At 39.5% G+C, this 20,229-nt stretch overlaps 1 protein-coding gene across 1 annotated transcript; it reads right to left on the reverse strand.

The window, feature by feature from the left end:
• Positions 1-290: 290 nt before the first annotated feature.
• IVNS1ABP (influenza virus NS1A binding protein) lies at positions 291-19,917 on the reverse strand. The gene is made up of 15 exons (XM_033092607.1): positions 19,536-19,917; positions 13,942-14,155; positions 13,015-13,142; positions 12,631-12,800; positions 12,429-12,504; positions 11,085-11,258; positions 10,627-10,752; positions 9,176-9,283; positions 5,307-5,436; positions 4,845-5,069; positions 4,284-4,405; positions 4,075-4,201; positions 3,857-3,988; positions 3,558-3,731; positions 291-2,159 (listed from the first exon to the last, which is right to left on the reverse strand). Exons 3-15 carry the CDS (start codon positions 13,123-13,125, stop codon positions 1,906-1,908), a joined length of 1,929 nt encoding a protein of 642 aa, XP_032948498.1. The 5' UTR covers positions 13,126-13,142; positions 13,942-14,155; positions 19,536-19,917; the 3' UTR covers positions 291-1,905.
• Positions 19,918-20,229: the final 312 nt, after the last annotated feature.

Raw genomic sequence — 20,229 nt, forward strand, 5'->3', positions numbered from 1 at the left:
AAATGTTTTTAATTATGCTGATGCTATGCCACATTTTCTCCTTCCCTCAAGAAAACATGTACCTTTTAGATGTGGACAAACAGTAACAACTCGTCGCTGAGCAGTTTTTATTCCTTTATGGAAGTTTCTTATATTTAAAACATACTTAAAAAAATATATTATTTTAGCCACCAAATTACCTGTTTGGCGTCACTGGTAATACAGAAACACTTTGACCCAAAGTAATTTCACATATTATTTACATTGTTACTTAGGAACTGCGTGGTACTTTGCAAGGATTTTACTGCTGCATCCCCAACTGGAACTTAATTTCCCTGTGCTGTATGGAGCATATACAGAGCCATTTGAAAATGTTGTAAGAGGCAAATTCAAATCTAGCGTTAGTCCAGAGCAACCAGCCAGCAATAGAGAAAGTCAGGAGCCAGTCATCAGGTGAACTGATTTCCTTTCTTGGAGGTGTTTTGTGGAAATAAAGTGTCAAAGTGCCTGTGGAACGTTTGGAGAATACCTCGTTTTCTTCCTAACCCAAGTTAGCCACTGGATAGTCATTCTGTCCCAGTTGGCTCATTAGACTTGGGTGCTTCTTTGTGTTCTGAGAAGCCTTTGTGTTCTTAAAACCAAACATCAGTCCTTATTTCAGATGTAAGATGCCAGGTGAATACTTTTTCACAAATACCTGAAGCTCACGAGTACTGGAAAAAATGTTTCCCCCAAACTTTTGGTAATGAAGGAGTACACAGACCTTTGGATATTAATCCCATGGTGCAAGGATTTCCTGCAAAGTACCTTTAATATGTTTGCATGAGCAGCAGGCATTAGGATGTGCTGGTTTTAGCACCATAAGTTATATGTGGAGCACTACCCATGGGAGACCAAGTGACCCCAACCAGTATTTACCCACATGAATAGAAAAACTGAACAAAAACATAGTTCTGATAAAGGCTGCATTCATAAACCCAATACAGTTTAAGTAATTGTTTTCACAATTGAGGGCTGCCATTTGGGATTGTTTTGTCAATAATAAAAACAGGACTTAGAAGATAAAATATGTCACTGTACTGTTATATATTAGGTGTCTTGCTATATTAAAATATACCCTCAAGAAGTCAAAATATTTAAAATCAGTGTTTCAAATAAAAATGACAACTACATTCCTGTTCAGCAGCTCCATTCAAATAAACACTGGTACTGCATTCTCAAAAAACATTGTAGCTGAGGCCAAAGCTTAGAAGTTTGAACTCTGGGCATGAAAAGGAAACCCCTCCCACAGCGTCCTGTAAGACTACCACTCTACTTCAGTAAGCTGAATCTGCTATATCTTACTAACATAGGTCAAGCACTCTGCTGAGAATATAGTTATAAAAGGCAATCATTAAAAGATTAAATCTTGGTAGGCATGTCACTTCTTTTAATAAAAACAGAAATAGTCCTTGTCATCTATTTAAATAAGTCTCTTTTGTTGTAGTGTTCCAGTTATTGAAAAGGGGCCCTTAGAAAACCCAACTGCCCAATGTCTTAAAATGCTCCCCCTCTTGCCCCATAAAACACATTTGAGGGAAGAGTCGTCAACTGTGCAAACTGGCAAAACAAATGCAGAGGAGAGGGGACTTCTTGAAATGATGTGCCCAATCAATTTTGTTTTTTTATTCTTTTACAATATCAATTTCCAAAAAGTAAAATAATGAAAGTAGTCCTAAAAATACAGAAAACAGACCTTCATCTTTGCAGTCCCTTCCCAATAACACAAAAAGTATGTACAGCACGTTTAATAATATGCAATATGCAAAAGCTCTGTGTTGCTGTTAGCAACTCTATCCCCACCCACCCTCCTTATTCACAAATGTACCTCTACTTAAATCACAATTACATCACTAAGCCTGTTAGTTTGAAAGAATCTTAAATTTGCTAAAACTGGAAAATCTTTGTATAGGGGCTCCACTCATTTGTCTCAAGGTTATAGACTTCCACCGTGTTCAGAAATTCATTGCCATCAAATCCTCCCACTGCATAAATGGTGCTCCCGACAGCTGCAATCCCGGCGTTGCTTCTTGGTGAAGTCATGTTTCCCATCATCTTCCATTCATTTTTAGTTGGATCATACATCTCCACACAGCTGATGGCGTGAGAACCATCAAAGCCACCACCTACAAACAGTTTTCCTAAAAGAGAAATGAGATGCGCTAAATCTAGAGAATGTCATAGAAATGCCTCTTCATTCTGTCACGTGTGTTTATTAAATGTGACAAGCACTCCCCAGAGGCTGGGGTACAAATGGAAGAAAACTGATAAAAACCCATATTCGCACATGGAACTCTGGCAACTGAACGGGAGGCGGGCAGCATCTAGCTAAAGTGCCATTCTCACAACAGTCCTGTGTGTTACCGCTTTATTGCCATTTTACAGATGAAACAAGGCACAAACAAGCTGGACGACTCGCCAAAAGGCGCAGCTAGTAAGTGGCAAAACAGAACAGTTCTGTGCACTGGAAGTTTTGTATTAGTCCAGTACATAAAAACTAAGGTTCAAAAGAAGTTATAGAAGAGCAGATTTTGGATAACCATTTTATAAGAGCTTTCCAACTATATAAAATGGTTTTGGAAAAGAAATTTCTTCTTGGAAACAGAGTGAGCATTATGACTTTTTAAATATATATGCAGAGCAGTTAATAGTTATTTTCAAACAGATAAAATGTTAGCATTAAATATGCTGTAGCTTAGAATAATTTTTATTATGGATTCTCAAATTCATCCTTTTCTCATCTGACTGTCACTTAACCTACCTGCGTCCATAGATAAGTCCTCACTTAATGTCATCAGTAGGTTCTGTAACTTTAAGCAAAATGACATACAACGAAACCAATTTTGCCATAGGCTAATTGATATAAACAAGAGTTGAGCTCCTACAGCATCTTCAAATGAAACGACGCTATTCAAGGACCTGCTATACTTGTGAAAGGACTGACAAAGGCTCACAACAGGCTCAAGATCGCGGGCCAGGGGGCTACTTGCTGGTTTGTCTACACACACATGCTCTGAGCCAGAAGCTTACTAAAATTCTGCTTTTGTTCCAAATTAAATTCATTATCATAATTATATAATTAAGCATTATATAAACCAATAAATTGGATGTGAAAAGCTGTGTCTATATAAAACTAAGAATAGTCTGAAAGTTTTGCTTCCAAGTAGGTAGAAAGTAGACACTTAGAATAAAGGATTTAGATGATTTGCACTTCTTTTGTGTTACAAATCAAATTCTTTAAATTCTTGCTCTAAAGAAACTCAAACTCCAAGATGATGCATTATGAGTGGTTTATAGAAGAAAATGACTTAGGACTTAATTCAGTGAACCCATCAAAAGACTGGTGAATTAATATGTTGTATCAAGTTCTGAGTCTGATTAGAGAAGACATTTCTAAAAGACAAACCACCAATCCCCACGGCATCAGAAAACATGGCTGCTTCTGAATTCTTAGTTATGCAAGCATGTAATTACCACTGACGTGCTCTTGGAGTTTCCGGACCTACTCATCCTCCCTCCCTCCAAGTCCCAACACTCACCGTCAAGAACAGCTACTCCAGCTCCTCGCCTGGCCACATTCATGGGCGCAATGAGAGTCCAGGTGTTATTTACAGGATTGTAACGTTCCACTGTGTTCAGGCAATTCCACGACTCTGCACCTCCGATTATGTACAAATACCCATCAAGCTCACAGACTGCAGACTGGTGTCTACCTATAAAATCAAGTCCAACCAAAATTATTACTCTACCTCCCCAAACTATAAGTGTGTGCTACACATCCTGTTGATTCAGGTCTTTCGAAAAAAACAACTCTTAAGGGAAAAAGAAATCAACTTACGAATGTTAAGAGGAGCGCAGCTTGTCCATGACTTTGTTACCGGATCAAACACATCACAGTTTTTCAGTCCCTTCTGACCATATGGATCAGAGCCACCAAGGACGTATAACTTCCCATTCAGAGCGCACACTCCTAGGTGAGTATAAAATAAGGTTATACACCGATACGTCAATTCTCATATTTCAGTACCGATTACCTCAGAAGAAAAACATTATTACCTGCATTACAACGGTTAGTTCTCAATTCTGGAACAGGAATCCAGTCATCTACGTTTGGATCGTACATCTCTCCACAGCTCAGGTCATCTGAGTGGCCATTCGATCCACCAACCACATACAGCTGGCCCTGTACCACAGCGAGAGGTTAGGACTTCCACTGTTCTGAAGCAGAGAAGCTACATATGGCTGCTGCTGCTTCCTGCACTTACCATAAGCACCGCCATTTGAAACCGGGCTCTTGGTGTTCTCATGGGAGCAAGAAAGGACCAATGATCTGTATGTGGGTCGTAGCATTCAACTGTTCGAAGACATTCCTCTCTGTTATAACCACCTGGTAAAAGAACCATGAAGATTTACATTTAAAATATTAAACTGGACCACAGTTTCTGGTCTAGAATGGTTTAAGTAGCCTATACAATGAGAAAAAGAATTTTTATCCACAAACTTAAGGCCCTGTTAGTTGATCTTTTTAACTAAGTGCTTGTAACATTATCAGTATGAGTAAATTGTTTAGTCTTGGCTTGAAAATTAGAACAATTTACCCACTTTATAGTATTTTAAGAATCAGAAACACATTGACTCAAAGATGAGGCAATACTATCGTATTTACTTGTTCTGTCTTCTTAGAATGTGGTAAAGTGGAATGCTGAGTAAAGAAGGCATATTAAACCGTCTCCAAAGTTTGCATGTCACAAGCAAGTGTAAAAGTCCATTTAGAGGCTTAGCCAGTTGAAGGTTTCCTACAAGCACTCACTCATCGTTGCTCTTACCTGCGGCTATGAGTTTGCCGTTCATCTCTGCTGTCCCCAGACCGGACCGTGCATAATGCATGGGAGACATAGGCTTTTCTATTCGCTCATCTGGTTGCATCTCAAAGCTTAAACTTTTAGTCAGTTTTGGAGTACTTGTTGGTGAGCTCTGTGGGCTGCTTCGCCCGTGAAGGAAAATGACACAGAATGTACCATCCAGCACAGCCAGGCACAAGTAAGTGTTATCTGTAAAAGCACAAGAGTTCTGTGTTTAAGATGCAATTATTACTACTTTTGGTTGCTGTGTAATTCTGAATTGGGACTCCAGATTCCAGACTGGAATGATCTGCTATTGTTTTCCAAACTTAGTTGCTTGAGTTTTTTCCTCAACTAGTCAATTTAAAAGTATTCAGTGGTTCCACTAACACTCATTCTTAAGAAGTAAATAAATTGAAGACAATCTGATAAGTGTAACACACTTACTTGAAGTCTTTTCTGAAGCAACGATTTTCCACTCGTGCTTAGGGCTTTGTACTGTAGCATTTGGAGAAGAGAGACATCCAGTGGAACTGCTATTTATCTGCTTATGGCCATTCTCACGTGGTGGCTTTTTCTGCAAAATCAAAAGGTAGCTACAGAAACCTAGCCGGAGACCATACCTGGTGCACCTCTGTTCCTGAGCTATTCCACAACACTGAAAAAACACTTGGTATCCTTAACCTATGTAGGACATTTATAGCACACCTAAATTTAATACAAACCACCACTTTCCAATTGACACAAATTACTGGCATACTTCTATCTCCACTTAATAATGAAACAACTACACTTATACAAATTGCCTGGCTAGAAAAAGCTCAATTTAAACAATTAAAAAAATATACGTTGTGGGTCAAGTATCAATTCCTTAATGCAGAGAAAACAAACAAAAAACTTCCCTACCCCATAATCCACATAAGCTCACATACTCTTTATATTAAGTACAGAATCTTCTAGAATTAACCGAGAACCCACTGTTTCCACGAAACTGTCGAACCTAACTACATCATATGTACTGATATCCACACAATGCCAGCAAAAAGTGAGCAGACATAATGTCCATCCAGTCTCTCAAGGTATTTTACAGGGAAAAAGTGTAGTAATTATGAGAAACAAAAGTATATTTCTTTAGGACTACCCTGTAGGTAATTAAGAGTGGTTTTCCAAACAAGTAAAACTACATCAAAACAGAAAAATAAAAAGGAAATAGTAATCAGAAATGAAACAGTAATACAAAAAGAACCAAACATTCACAAAAGTAGAATACACAGGAACACTAAAAGGGGGAGAAATGGGCAAAGCTGCAAATTCTGCAAATGTCCTCATGTGTGAGTTCCCTTTGATGGTTTTCTTCCAAAAGATACGATCATATGGAATTGGAAGAGTCAACACTATCCTGCCGGGATCTGCCAAATGAGCAGGTACTACCTACCACCTTCAGTACCTGGCATGTCTGCCCATCCACTTATTTTGGTTCCCAGGGCCATAGCCACATGGGTGGGTAACACTTTTAATGGAAATTTGTTTCTAGTGGAAACAAAAAGCCATGTAACAATGAAGAAAAAGATTTTGGTAGTTACTTGAGGCTGTGAAAAAACTATTCAAGGTGTGGTCTGGGTCATTCAGCAGGGGTGGTTATAGCACATATAGGCTACTTTGAGAAAAGACAGAGAATGTACAATGTTAAAGGTTACTAAAGCCCATTTAGATATTTATTATGCACCTAGGTATTACTAGGTACTTTATTCACATCATCTTTTAATACAGTGAGGACAATATTACCTATCCATTTTATAGATAAAAATATGCATTGCCTAAGACAGTACAATTAAAAGATGAGGCGTTCTGAGTATAAAGCCACTCTTTATACTATGACAGACTATGTCTTCTGCTACTAGAATTATGAGGTACAGAAAACCCCACCCCAATTTGTGGGAAGAAGGGGATCCAAAGTATCACAAATTGATGATGCTTACATTAAGAGCTTTTATTAAGAAAACTGTTCTAATATATGGACTAAATTTAGAGAAAAATCAATGTGAAAGAGAAAAGTACGTTGACAGTGAAGACTAGTGTTCTGAGAAGCCTTATACAGGAATACTGGTTCATGCCTTCATATTCCTTCTGGAACATTTTCAAACATAATCCTTTAATCTCCCTTATCTCCAAACTTGCCCACATCAACTTTTACCACCCAGCCCACCCACTGTCCCACTCTTTCTCTGCCTCTGGCTCCCCCAGGGATGGTCTATGGTGGTGGTTTTTCAGTTGCTCCAGCTAAGGATTTAACCTTAATACTCTCTGGCAGTTGTATCCACTCAAGGTTACTCCTAGATGCCTTCCTAGCACCAGTACAGGAGAGACAGCCCTAACTGTCTTTTACATGACTTCCCTGAGAATGATTTGACACAGCTGACAATTTAGTCCTCATTCAAACTTGCTCCTCCCATGTTAGCTAGCTTTCACAATACAATTTGATTTTAACTGTCCTCCTACCTTTCTAATGGCTTCTTAACCTCTTTTCCTGTTCTTGAAGCTTAATGTGTCCCTCATCCTTTCTACTTCATCTCTATTCATGGCAGCACCTTCTAAGGAGTTACTCATGTCAGAATCCTGCTCACTCATGCTTCCTTTTCCTTAATTTTCCTAATCTAAACAATCAAGGAGCACTAACTCAACTTTTGTTAACTATAAATGTCTAGAATCCATCCTTTCTCTTTCCTGAGCAGATAAATAGATCAAGTCATCCTTTTTTCACCTGAACTACCTACCGCTTGTAACGGTCTACAAATTGGTCTCACAAGTTCTAATCTACCTTCTGTACCTGGATATAAAAATAGAAGGGTGTAATGCAATCATTTTCTAAAATGAAAACAAATCAGCTGAATCCCATGACCTAGAGACTGCCATTTGCTAGTGCACAATGTCTAACATAGGATTAATATACAGACCTTTGCTGTATAGGAATGCCGTAATTTAACCAATCCCCCTATTGTTGTGAAATGTATCTGTTTCTATCACTCTACTCCTTTGTCTAGACTGCAAGTCCCCACTACTTACAGGATAAAGTGTAAGCCCCACTCAGGTGGCATTTACCTACTTCCCTGTCTCATGACCCACTGTGATTGGAAGAGTACCATCCTGAAGACACTGTTTGCTATCTGACACACTTCCGTCCATCTGCTATGCAAACTTCTAACTCCTAAGACTGCTCAAATGTTGCCTCTTTTTGTGCAATTGCCCTAGTTTCTCTTGACTCCACTAGCCTCTCCCTTTTATGCCCTTCGTAGATACCTTGTAAATCCGTATTGTTTTACCTACTCTTCGAAGGTCCTGCCAGTAGAAACTGTCATTTACACGTTTATGTCCCCATATCTAACATCATTACCTGACACTTAATCAGGCATTCAATCTTTGCTTATTGAAAGAGTACTTTTTAAAAATGTTAACTTAAGGTGTTTAGAGTTAAGAGGGAAAATATCCTAAATGTTCAAAATGCACAAACATGAACAGTTCTCAACTAACTCAGACCCAAAAATTTTTTTCTCAAAATAAAGATACTCAGCCACTGTTAACACAGAACACTTGATAATACCACCATACGGGTTACTTCTGAGTTTTTCATTTATCTTCTAATTATTAAAGGAAAACACTCCTTAAACTGGGTCAACTAGCCTACTTTATATTTTACCCTCACAAATACAACATTGAGCTAAAGGCCAAAACAGAATGAATACTGTGTGGCCATTTATATAAATTTCAAACACAGGCAAATGAATCTATTGTTTCCGAAGTTAGGAGGATGGTTTCCTTTGGAGGTAGTGTAAGGCAGTGACTGCGAGGGGGCAAGAAGAAGGCTTCCAGGGGACTACAAATCCTTTCTTCTTGATCTGGGTAGTGTTTAAACTAAGGCTCTCTGTGTGACACTTTTCTGTGTTATCTGTCCATAAATTCAAAAAGTTTACACTGAGATTTTTAAAAATTGGGTTTAATAGTCATTCCTGTTGCACACTATTTTTCTAACCAAATAATTTCTATACTGCTCCATCTTATATTTCCTTTTTCTTACTACTTGTAAATCCTACTGAGAAAAAAATCTGAATGGGGTTTTCTGATTTGCTGAGTTAATTTCTTTTTATGTGGTAAAAATGGTCGTAACTCTTCAGAAGGTATGCTTTTCTCCCAAAAATGTTCCTGTCCAGTCATACCAATGAAATTCTTCCACTTTCCTTCATTAAAGGAAAATTTCCGTCTACTATAAAATGCTCTAATCAAATTGGAACCTGAGGTTACCTCAGATGTGCAATGTGTACCTGCACAAACTGAATGTGGTCATCATCACTGCCAAACACCTCAGCCTGTCCATCTAGTAGGTTCCCATCAAGCAGCTTGTGATCAGCTGAGTAGTACAAGGTTTGAACCTGCAAAACAGCAACAGAACACCCATGTGGCTACTGTCTCCATGGCTACTCCGCTAGTATGCAGATCACACACGCCTCAAGGTAACCTCCAGTGTGCTTCTTGAGCTTCTTGACATCTTACTCTGGCAGGATCCCGAAGTAAAGAAAATACATGTCATGGTTGTAAAAATTTAAAAAACAAAAATAAAATACAGAATCTTCTAACACTGGCTGAAGAGTCCTTGGCTTGATTGATGTGAAAGAAATCTTCATTTTGTTCATCACTTCTATTATACAGCATTAAGAAAAAAGGCACTAGTACAATATATAGGGTCTTAAAGAATATACATATGTACAATAAAATACTGAATATGGTTTACACCTTTCATGATAAGTGGTCTAATTCGCATGAACATATTTCTGTCCTGTAGGCAATGTCAAGAACAGATGAAACACAAATTCAAAAATTCAAATAAGCTGTAGAGCTACTTCCCTTAACAGATGCAAATACGTGGTGTATGCATCTGATTTTCAAGTGAGAAACCAGAGAGCTTAAAGATCTCGTGTCAGGCCTTTTTCAAACATAATGATAACAGTATTTTTAAAGGCCTAACAGATCTGGTAAGCCTTTAGTGAATCTGAAAGGCTTTTAAGTGGAGTGATAAATGCAAGGTCGCTCCACTGCTCATCGGCATATATTTAATTTCCAGCATTTCTTCATTATTTTTTTCTTGTGTGTTTTTTAAAAGTAGCCAAAGTTGAGTGACTACATGTATGAACACCACCAATGAAAAACACAGAGCTTTAAAGAGGAGAATCCTGTAAAGGAGTAAACACCATTAAATCATCATCGTTCTCTGCCCACAGCGGATTTTTCTTAGGAGAACTGGGGCAGGACTGCTGCTTCTTTACGTGTCAATACACTTGAGGTTTCTTCTTGTTTCTTCAGTCTTGGGTATCCTAGCTTTGTTAATAAACCTATGGGGAGATAAATCAATGGGGAGGAACAACCATTAGAAGCTTTTACCTACTTGTCAACTTTAAAGTAAAAACCTGTGAAGAAAAATTAAGAATCTACAGAAAATTTCAGTACCACCTCCCATTTCTAAAGCAAATTACATGCTACTTTAAAGAAAGTTAATAGCACATAATAAGCAAAGAAATAAAAAGAAAAGCAGAAGACCAAACTGAACAGTTCATTCAGCTCACCTGGACACCCCCCCTGTTTCTCAGCTTAGGGGTACCTATAGCAAAATTTAAATTCTTTAGGGTCATGGTTATAAAATAAAAGTGAAAGGGAATCCTTCATGTTATAGCAAAATAATTCTTAAGAATTGTTAAATCCCATTTACTTTAAAACTAACCTCTTCCATCAGCTCTTCCAGACTGTCTCCATTCTCCCAGATGCTACGCTGCACCCAGTTGATTACCTTTGTATACAATTTGCCATTGCTGGGCAAGCAAACATTATCTTCAAGCATTACCTCCAGCTAGAATTGGAAAAAATCAGTAACAGCGGATCAGTGGTGAGTCTCTAATTTTCAGTTCAATTCTCAATTTCATAATAAAGCTGTCACAGGTGCCCAACTGCATTCCATTCCATACATTTACTCTAATGTGTGAAGAAACCAGTAGCCAAAAATAAACAAACAAAACAAAACAAAGTAAACAAACTGGTAGGCAGAAAACAATTACACAGCTAAAAATAACTATCATTTCAGTGTATTGTCTTTTTCATAGCCATTAGTCACTTGCTTGAAACACACAGATTCCATGCCTGAAACTAAGTAGTATATGTATCTTTATAGATTTTACTCCTTACCTTTAGCCGTGGAAGTTTAAGAAACTCTTCTTCTTCTGAAATTTGTAACAAATGCTCCTGAATATAAGCATCAACCTTATTCAACAAACGGGAGTCTCCCATACAACTTGCAAAATTTCGGTAAGAGATGCAGCTGGTAACATCCATTCTAGATAGTAAATAATCGCCACAAACCTTGGAAAACAAATATGCGTGCCAAGATTTAAATGTAATTTTACTTAACATTTAACTCAATGTGTAAGCATTATGAGAAGATACCAAAAAAAAAAAAAAAAAAAAACAACCGAATCAAACATCACTGCCTTAATAGAATAAGTTTAACAGTGGGAAGACACAATGTATACAAACAATAAACAACTAAGAATGCCACGCAAATAGGTAAGTTGTTTAAGGAAAAAAAGCAATAAACTGAAATGCTATGATAATGCATATGTAATGTTAAGAAAAGTAGTTTCCAACTAGAATTAGATAAGGCTTCATAAACACAATTATCTCAACTGGGCTCTACAGGAGAGACGATGGTGTTGAACGCAGATAGGAAATAGGAAAGATGTTGCAAACTTTAGTTTGGCTGGAGCAAAAGATAAGACGATTAGGAAATAATTTTGGAAAAACAGCAACTACACTAGGGAGAATATGGTGCTAACCTGAGCGCTGTGTGCCGTAAACCACAGAAGGATTTTTAAGCAGAGGAGATGCTGTTAGAGGAGGGGCCAGGAAACTTTTCTTAAAGGGCCAGATAATCAATACTTTATGCTTATGGGCCACACTGTACCTGTTACAACTATTCATCTGGAGGGGGAAAGCAGCCATAGACCATATGTAAATGAAAGGTTTGTTCCATTAAAACTTGACGAAAACAGGCAGCTGACCTGAGGCTTGCAGCTGACTGACTGACCCCCACATTGGAGGATTAAATGCTTTCTTTCCTGTGAATTATTAAACACTGCTCAATGGCGTTAAATTCTAGAAGGAATATGTTTAAAGAAGAACGCAGAAGAGTAGAACAGAGAACTGAGGATATAAATTATGTGACTTGACTCTTGAGAAAAACAAATATTTTAATTCATGCCATCAGACACCGACCGATACAACCACCCTACGAGAGAAGACTATAGGAAGAGCAAGAATTTAGCCTGTATCGATAATCTAAGACAAAGTTTGACCTTGCTACATTACTACAGCTACACAACTAAAAAAGCATATTCAGTTCTCTAGGGGAAAACCGAGACTTTCAAGTTCTTGAGACTAACGAATGTCTTATGACAAATTATGCATTCTAAATGAGATAAAATAAGACTCGCGAGTAATAGTACTCCTTATATATGTCTTATGGTACTCTACCTGCTTTACTCGGTCCATCTTTAGCTTTTTGGCTGCAGAATAAACATCTTTTACTAATTCCTTATCAGCTTTCAACCTATTAAAAAAAAAAGTTATCACTTAAGAGACCAAGACCGTAGACACTTAATTTAAATAAATTTAGAGATATTTGGAATTTCCTCATGACATCTCCAAGTTATATGAATTACTTCAAAGAACTTACTGTGCAGTGTAGGCATAATTCAACAAGACTTCCACAGCTTCTGGATTGAGATCATCAAATTTAACATGAGAAACTCTATGAGGATCACTATCACTATTAAAGATTTCAAATAAATAGGGACTGCAGCATGCCAGGACAGCTCTGTGTGCTAACATCTCATGGCCGCAGACCTGAAATTATGGGGAATTAAAATTAGAAATATTGTGGACTATGCATTTCTCTAGTTATTATAATTACTACATCAGGTCCTTTACATTTCTAGGTAAATCATTCATTTTTTAAAGTCATTTCATTAAATGCCTCCTATGAAGAAAATAAGCAAATTCAAGATCTTTTTAGTAATAAAAGATCAATTTTGTAAGTTTCCAATTAAGTTTTAAATACCTGAAGTCGAACATCACAGAACTGGCCACTTTTCCTCAGGGCGTTTAATTTGGCAACAGAAGACTCAATGAAATTTTCATCTTCAAACATTAAATAGCCATTGGGAATCATTTTTCTTATAAATTTGGCTAAAGGGCAAAAAGAACCTGAGTTATTTTACTTGTGCACAGTGATTTTTATATTTTAAAGAGTAATACAGTATCTTTATTTTCAAATTCCATACTATCAACACCACAAAAATTTTATCACTCAAAAACATTGCTGAAACAACACTGGCACTGAAATGTTCAAGTCTTTGTACCCCTATGCTTTGGTCATAAATATTTTTAAGGATCCATACAGCAATTTGCCCAGATTTCCATGCCTGTTCTTTGTGAAGGGAAGGAAATGTAAACTCAGCGCTGCCCAAACCCATTTCACAAGCAACCTAAAAGCCTGGAAGGCTGTGACGTGATCTTGATAATCGTGTGTAGGTTGTTCTTGGATTTGGGCTGCATTCCTTTACCCACGTGTGAGGAAAACTGATACATAAGACAAACTTCAATTCTGTTTCCTTTGCAGGTTTCATATATTCTAAATACAAGAATACATGATAGAAACTTATGTTCTTCTAAAAAGTTTCCATTTCTCCTTTTCTTATGAACAACTGACTAATGGCTACACAAAATGCATCATTAAAAAGCAGTAATAGAGATAAAAAAAAAACCCAAAATATTTGTATGTTTAAAATTAAAATTCTTGAGCAGCAAAAAAAAAAGTAAGATTTCAGTTTGAAGTAACTTATTTATTCAAATTCAAAATAGAAAGGGAAAAAAAGAAAAAATTTTTTATAAATTACTGACTTCACCTTTAAAAAATTTTGAAAGTCTGTTCGTCTTCAGAAAAATTACGTGTCAATGCTGCACTGGGCAATGAATATTCACTTACCTCCTATACTGGTGAGAAATGTTTTTCTGGGATGTCTTAAATATAATCCAAGGACAAAGGAGTGTTAAAACTCAGCACTTCGTTGAGGTATGAAGACAAGTGGTTGAAGTAAACTCTAATGGTGATTCCAAAACTATCAGGCTTGAAAATGATGTAATCAAGTCCTTAAAAGCTATAGACATGAATTTCTTCTGTGATAATCATGCATCATAATCTGTAACAAAAATTTTAGATATTCAGAATGATCAAAGACTGTCATTGATCTGGGTAGATCAGATCACACAAAGTCCTGTTCTTGAAGAGATTTTGAGGTAAATGACACAAATAGAGAAAATAACACAAACGTGATTATAAACGTTTTTCATTTAACCTGCAACCACTCAGGTGATTCCCCCCACCACCACCAAATCCTTCCCTGAAAGGCAGGAGCTAATATTTTTCATTTAAGTGAGAGATACAAGCACAAGATTAGAGAACAAATATAAATACTGGTTAACTCTAATATTCTTTTTCTTAGATTCCCAATTAATACAGAAAGGTCTGTTTTCACTAGCCAGCAAGCAACCTTTGGGCATTATTCCCAGACATGACACAATGTTACAGTCAAACCAGATACACTGTTCCCCAAAATGTGCTCTGCACTTCCAGCCTCTGTAACCTTTGTTCAAGCTGTTGGCACTTCTTGGAATACCCTTAATCCAACTTCTGCCAGATGAAGTTTTACCTCCGTAGAGCCCCTGTCAAATCCCCCCAGGTAAGGAGTACTTTCTTCCCATCCTCCACATACTGAACCCTTTCTGAAAAGGATGTGTGATCTTCCAGCTGGCCTTGGACTGTTCTGTGTTGTGCTTCTGTATACCTGTTTATCTTTGTGATTCAATGTCCCCTGAAGGCAGTGCCTGTCTTGTTCATCTTTGTATCCATCCTACCTACCCCCTACCAAAACAACTAGCCTAGAAACGAATACAAAGATTCACCCGAACTGCGATTCCACTAATTCAGGAAACCAGAACTAAATAAGAAATTATTTGAAAGATGTACATGGCTTTTTAAAATGGACATCTTTAAATTATCCAGATTTTCCTTATCCATCACTCAAACCTGCAATTCTAAATCTAACATTTATGTTAAGGGGAATAATCACTTAACCCAGGACCCAGTGATGGCTGGTCACCTTCTAATTCAACAAACCTATTGTGTTCAATTCAACACATGCACAATCCGCAAGAGTGGGATCTCATACACCCTACCTGTGTAACTTAGATTTTATTGCAAGGAAACCTGAGTATTCTGACTCAGGTTGGGATTATTGTCAATGCTTACTTACCCCTGTAACAAAATTATATCATACCATTATGTGATATTGATTTCCTCTGTTCTACACTTTCATCTAGATTAGTTAATTCAGCTTTTTTTAAGAAACCAGTCCTAACAAAACAAATGTTTTCCAAATAATACACAATTCTCTATACACAGAGAACATACTATCCTAAAGAAACCTTCAAACATTTTTCGCCAATACCCAGCGCAATTAAGGAAATCTTTGTCTACGTGGTATATATACTAGGGTGGCCAATCCACAGGCATAGCTGGTAACTCCTCACGTCAATTTCATATGGCACTCTTAAAACAAGGGTGAAGGGGGACCCCCAGGATATGACTAAAATGTGCCCTTTGAAAAATCAAAAACATGATATGGAGATTTATGCATGTGTTTAAACTTTGACCAGTTTATTCAGTATTTACTTATAAACTAGTCTTGATTCAACTAAGAATTAAAATGGCATCTATTTATATTTGATAAATTGGAAGTTCTATCTTAAATATATTTTTAAAAACAAAAACAGATGGTTAAAATCACCTCAGTCCTTTGGGAGAATTTTTGGAGCAACTTTTGGCATATAAATTTGTCCAATATTATTAGTTTTGTAATGGAATAAGTCCTACTATATCTAGTATTTGATAATTTTCTAGTACCATCAAGGTCTTAATATGAACCTCATCTCTTTAATGGCTGCTCATCAGTCCAACCCTATTTGATTTTAAAAGCTAGCCCAAGTCCACTTGACATTTAAATTAATGTAGCAAACTTACTTTATTCACTTACTGTCCTCATTTAAGCCCCCATTCTTACTTAACCCCAAATTGGAGGCAGGGCACATCAACTGCCTGCCTACAAAAAAACCATGTCTTTGAAAGTTCATATTCACTTTTACTAAGCAAGCTTAGGCAAATTGAGAATTTTAAACTTTTCCAAAAATTCATAGAAGGTCTTAGTTTTGGTCTATGGAACTCAAGTTCAGTAACTGGTGAAATAAGGGATAAATACCTTTTTTCTTTGAAAAGCCAAACCAAAAGATCCAATATCCCAGAGTTATATAAAAGTATAAAACTTAGAATTTTGTTTGATATTTAAAATATACACTTGACTAATCCACTTTTAAAATTAAAACTGGGGTCAAGTACAATATCTTCTGGTAAACATCCTTCAATTCTTTAATATGACTAGTGCAAGAAAAGGGAGAAGACCCGTAAATAAGTAACTAAACTTCTTTAGTAACACCCAAAAGTTCATATGTTATCACTGCCCCAAATAGATTAGTTTAACTGAAATACATACAATTCAACAGGTCTTATCAAAGAGCTGTTAAAAAAAGAAAAAGGTAGGCACAATATCGCTTGCGCCCATATTTTTCGCAGGCTTTCAGTAAGAAGAGCAAGATAACACCTTATCATCAAACTTTTAAGCATCCTTAACACTTCAAGGTAATCTTTTGAGGGCAGTCAACACACACAAAATAAACAACTCCATTTTTAAAGGACTATAATAATACAAAGTAAATCAATGAATCTTTTTAAAACCAGAAGAGACTCCCAATGTCACCTCTGAAACTATCACCCTCCACCTGTATCAAAACTCAGCAGACTCACTTGGCTACATGCTTTTAACCTCACTGTTCTGTAATTCTTTCATCCCACAAACATTATGGCACCGAACATATGGCAGGCACACTCTGGAATGGGATGCTCATGACACAATAGTTAACTCCATTCCCCAGCCTTGAACACTACATAGACCAAACCAGACAGACAAAAACCATGCAGTGAAAACAGCACAAATAAAAAGGGAAAAAGGTATGACAGCACACATATTCCAGAAACTGCAGCCATTTCTGTTTCAATAGATTATAATTTGCAGGACAAATTTGGAAAATAGTGGGAAAGGAAGTAAGAGAGACCTCAATGCTAGGTTTAAACAGTACTGGAGAGCAGAAAAGGATTTTAGCAAGAACCATAGGATACTCTAGCAGAAATGTGGGGGGTGGTCTGCAGGAATGGGTAAAACATGGAAGCAGGAAAATTAAGTACAGATATTATATACCCAGCAGACTCACTTGGCTCCATGCTTATCCTAAGGCAGTGAGGATATTTTAGGCTGGATATGTGGCATCATTACCGAAATCAATACGAAATAGAATTCAAAAAAGCAAAACAATCATTTTTAGTTTGTTGCATGCTGAAAAGAAGGGAGGGAGGCATTTGCTTTGGGACATTATAAAGCGGAGGTACCTGTTGGATATCCAGGTTGATACTGCAAGTGTAAGAATACTGACCTAGATATAAGTATAGAAATCATTTACAGGGTGGTAAATGAAGATAAGCATGTATTTTCTCTAGTTCTAACAAAAACCCAGAAATCACTACCTTATTCATAATTCCTCCATTTACACTCTAGCACAACAAGGTGGGAGGATCCCCAACCTTTAAGAATTCCTTCTTGTAGATTTGACTATACAATCATACTGTTGAAAAATCTATGACATGATTTCTAGGAGTAGTATCTTAGTAACAATGATTAACACATTTCTCTAACAAGAAAACGTTTACATTAATTAAAACACACTTATTTGCAAAACCAGTCAAATGCCCCCTCAAATGTCTTTCAAGCAAGAAAAACAAAACCCCACCCCAAAATAAGTAGCCAGAAAACGGCTAATTTCAAGGTAAATCAAAAGACGGAATGCTTTGTTTTGGGGGAAAAGTCAGAAAAACAGAACTACAAATTAAGAAATTAATATCTATTACCCATACAGATTTCCTCTATTAGGAAGATACAGAGGAAAACCATCTCTTGGTCAGTGGCTCTGGTCTGGTTTTACCTCCAGCTACCAAATTATAGACATCTGATAAGCAGCCTGCCAGCTGGCATTAAAGGACACTCTTCTTAATCCCATTCTAAATAGTCAGTGTTTGCCTCATCTCCCGATGGGGCCAGTATAAATAGGCCAGTAAAAATACAACCGCTCCTTGGTGTCTTTAAGAAAGAAGTTTCAGCAAGATTATGCCTACAGACTATTCATCAGTATTTTGTTACCCATAAATCAACAGCCCCAACTAGAATTATTAAAAGAAAACACAGTCTAGTTCATGCTGTACCTGCTCGACGACTAGGCTTCCAGAGTTGTTCTTCATTACCAGACAGAAGACCCACACACACGTCTTCAAAGAACAGCCTGAATCCAGTGTGTTCTAACCCAGCACTAACAGATACAAAAACGCGCCTGGTTTCTACTTGCTTTAGTTTTTAAATGTCAGCGGTCTCAAAGATCTGGCTACTACAGACTGGGGGAAAGTAAATCTGTTTCTAAAGTATTTGTGGTTCAAGTTTCCCTGCGTTCAACCCTCAATCTGATACTGCCCGATACCGTCCTAAGAACTTATAACCAGGGCCCCTATGCAAGATGAAAAAAAGAGCAAACCTCTCCGCGGATCTCTTTCTCTTTCGTAAAAAAGAAACCGGCGAGCGCTGCCGAGGGACTGTCTGGAGAGCCCCGCAGCCCCAGGCGTTCCTCCGCGCGCCGCGGGGCTGGCGCCCACGACGCAGGCTGGGTGGCTCAGCGCCCTGCGCCAGCACACCCCCGCCCGCGATTGGCCGACCCTGCAGTCATTCAGCGCCGACACGTCAGGCCAGCAGCTCGCTCCCTCCCTCCTCCCGCCCCCTTCTCCGCGCGCTTGGCAAGAAAAGCGGGCAACGTGGAGCGGGAACAAAGGACCCCGCGGCCCACGGCGATCAGGGATGCGGTGCCATTCCACTCCAGGCCCCGAGTACCGAGGCGGCCCGGGGCCGGCTCCCCGTCCACACGCGCCGGGTCCCGGGAGGTCTCACAGAGGAGTCCAGACCTGGGCAACCCCATACACTAGGCGTCGGTTTCTGACAGCGGGAACAGAGATTCCCGCGTCCTCCTTCCGGCAGGTCATCCCCGCCCCGCTCGGCTCAGACCCAGGCCCCCGAGCAACAGCGTCTCGTTTCTCCCGCCCTGCTTCCTCTGCCCCAGCGCTCTCCGAGACTGTCGGCACACGCCCGCGGCCGCCAACGCGACCCAGCTACCATGGCAGTGCCCGGAGCGCAGGGCCCGCGCGGCGCTGGCTCCTCGCTCTCAGAGGGCCGCGGCGGCTTCGGGGTGCCTTCCCCCGGGACCAGGACACGGGTCTACTCCACCCACCCTCTCCGCGGCCGCCCGCGCCATCTCTCACATCGGATTCCGGCCGCGCCCTCCTCCTCCTCCACCGTCGGTGGGACCAGCACGTATTACCTGGTTCATCTCTGAAGAGATGGAAAAACTCATCTCTGGAGCTTCGACGGGGAGCAGCAGGAAGCGGGCGGGAATAGGCCCAACGGAAAGCGCCTCGAGGCCGCGGAGGGGGGACCCGATCGAGCGGGAGAAACGAGCGGTCAGTCCACGGAGGCTCTGAAGAGCGGGCAGCGCCACCGAGGGTTCGCGGGGACCCGCTCACTCGGTGGCACAGTCTCGCCGAAACACCAGGCGGAGAAACTGCGCCCAGCAGTTCGGAGACACCGACCTCCACGCGCGTCGGGGAGACACTGCCGCCGCCGCCGCCCGCTCGCGCCTCACCCCCTCGCACGTCACCACGTGCGCCGTCGCCGCCGCCGCCAACGCCTCCCGGACGCTTCCGGCTCGAATCTGTCCGCGAATCACAGCCGAGCAGCAGAAAGAGATGCGGCTCGCTGCCCCGCCCACCCCTTAGCCCCGCCCCGCCCTTCTCCTTCTCCCTCTCTGGTTCCTTCCTGCACGTCTCAACTAGGTCAACGCAAGGTGATCCCTGGGAGGGAGGCCATTCTCTGGGTGCGCCTCCTTTTACTTATCTTGTTGTCGTTCCTCCTTCCCTCGCCCCGCACCCTCCTTTTTCCCTTTCGGACCGTCCGGGAACTGGTTCCCTCCAGCCGCCTTCACCTGTTCTGCTTCTCCCTAGAGGCACACTGGCCAG

The sequence above is a fragment of the Rhinolophus ferrumequinum genome, chromosome 22 (assembly GCF_004115265.2).
Source record: "Rhinolophus ferrumequinum isolate MPI-CBG mRhiFer1 chromosome 22, mRhiFer1_v1.p, whole genome shotgun sequence".
Classification (NCBI taxonomy): domain Eukaryota; kingdom Metazoa; phylum Chordata; class Mammalia; order Chiroptera; family Rhinolophidae; genus Rhinolophus; species Rhinolophus ferrumequinum.

Bases quoted from the DNA above. Each gene is read 5' to 3' on its own strand.
- IVNS1ABP (XM_033092607.1), bottom strand. From the start codon at position 13,125: ATGATTCCCAATGGCTATTTAATGTTTGAAGATGAAAATTTCATTGAG. The intron at 9,284-10,626 runs GTTAGTTTTAAA...GCTGTTTTGCAG, and splicing joins TGGAAGAGCTGATGGAAGAG to GTTCAAACCTTGTACTACTC. The intron at 5,070-5,306 runs GTAAGTGTGTTA...GTGCTTTTACAG, and splicing joins TGCTTCAGAAAAGACTTCAA to ATAACACTTACTTGTGCCTG.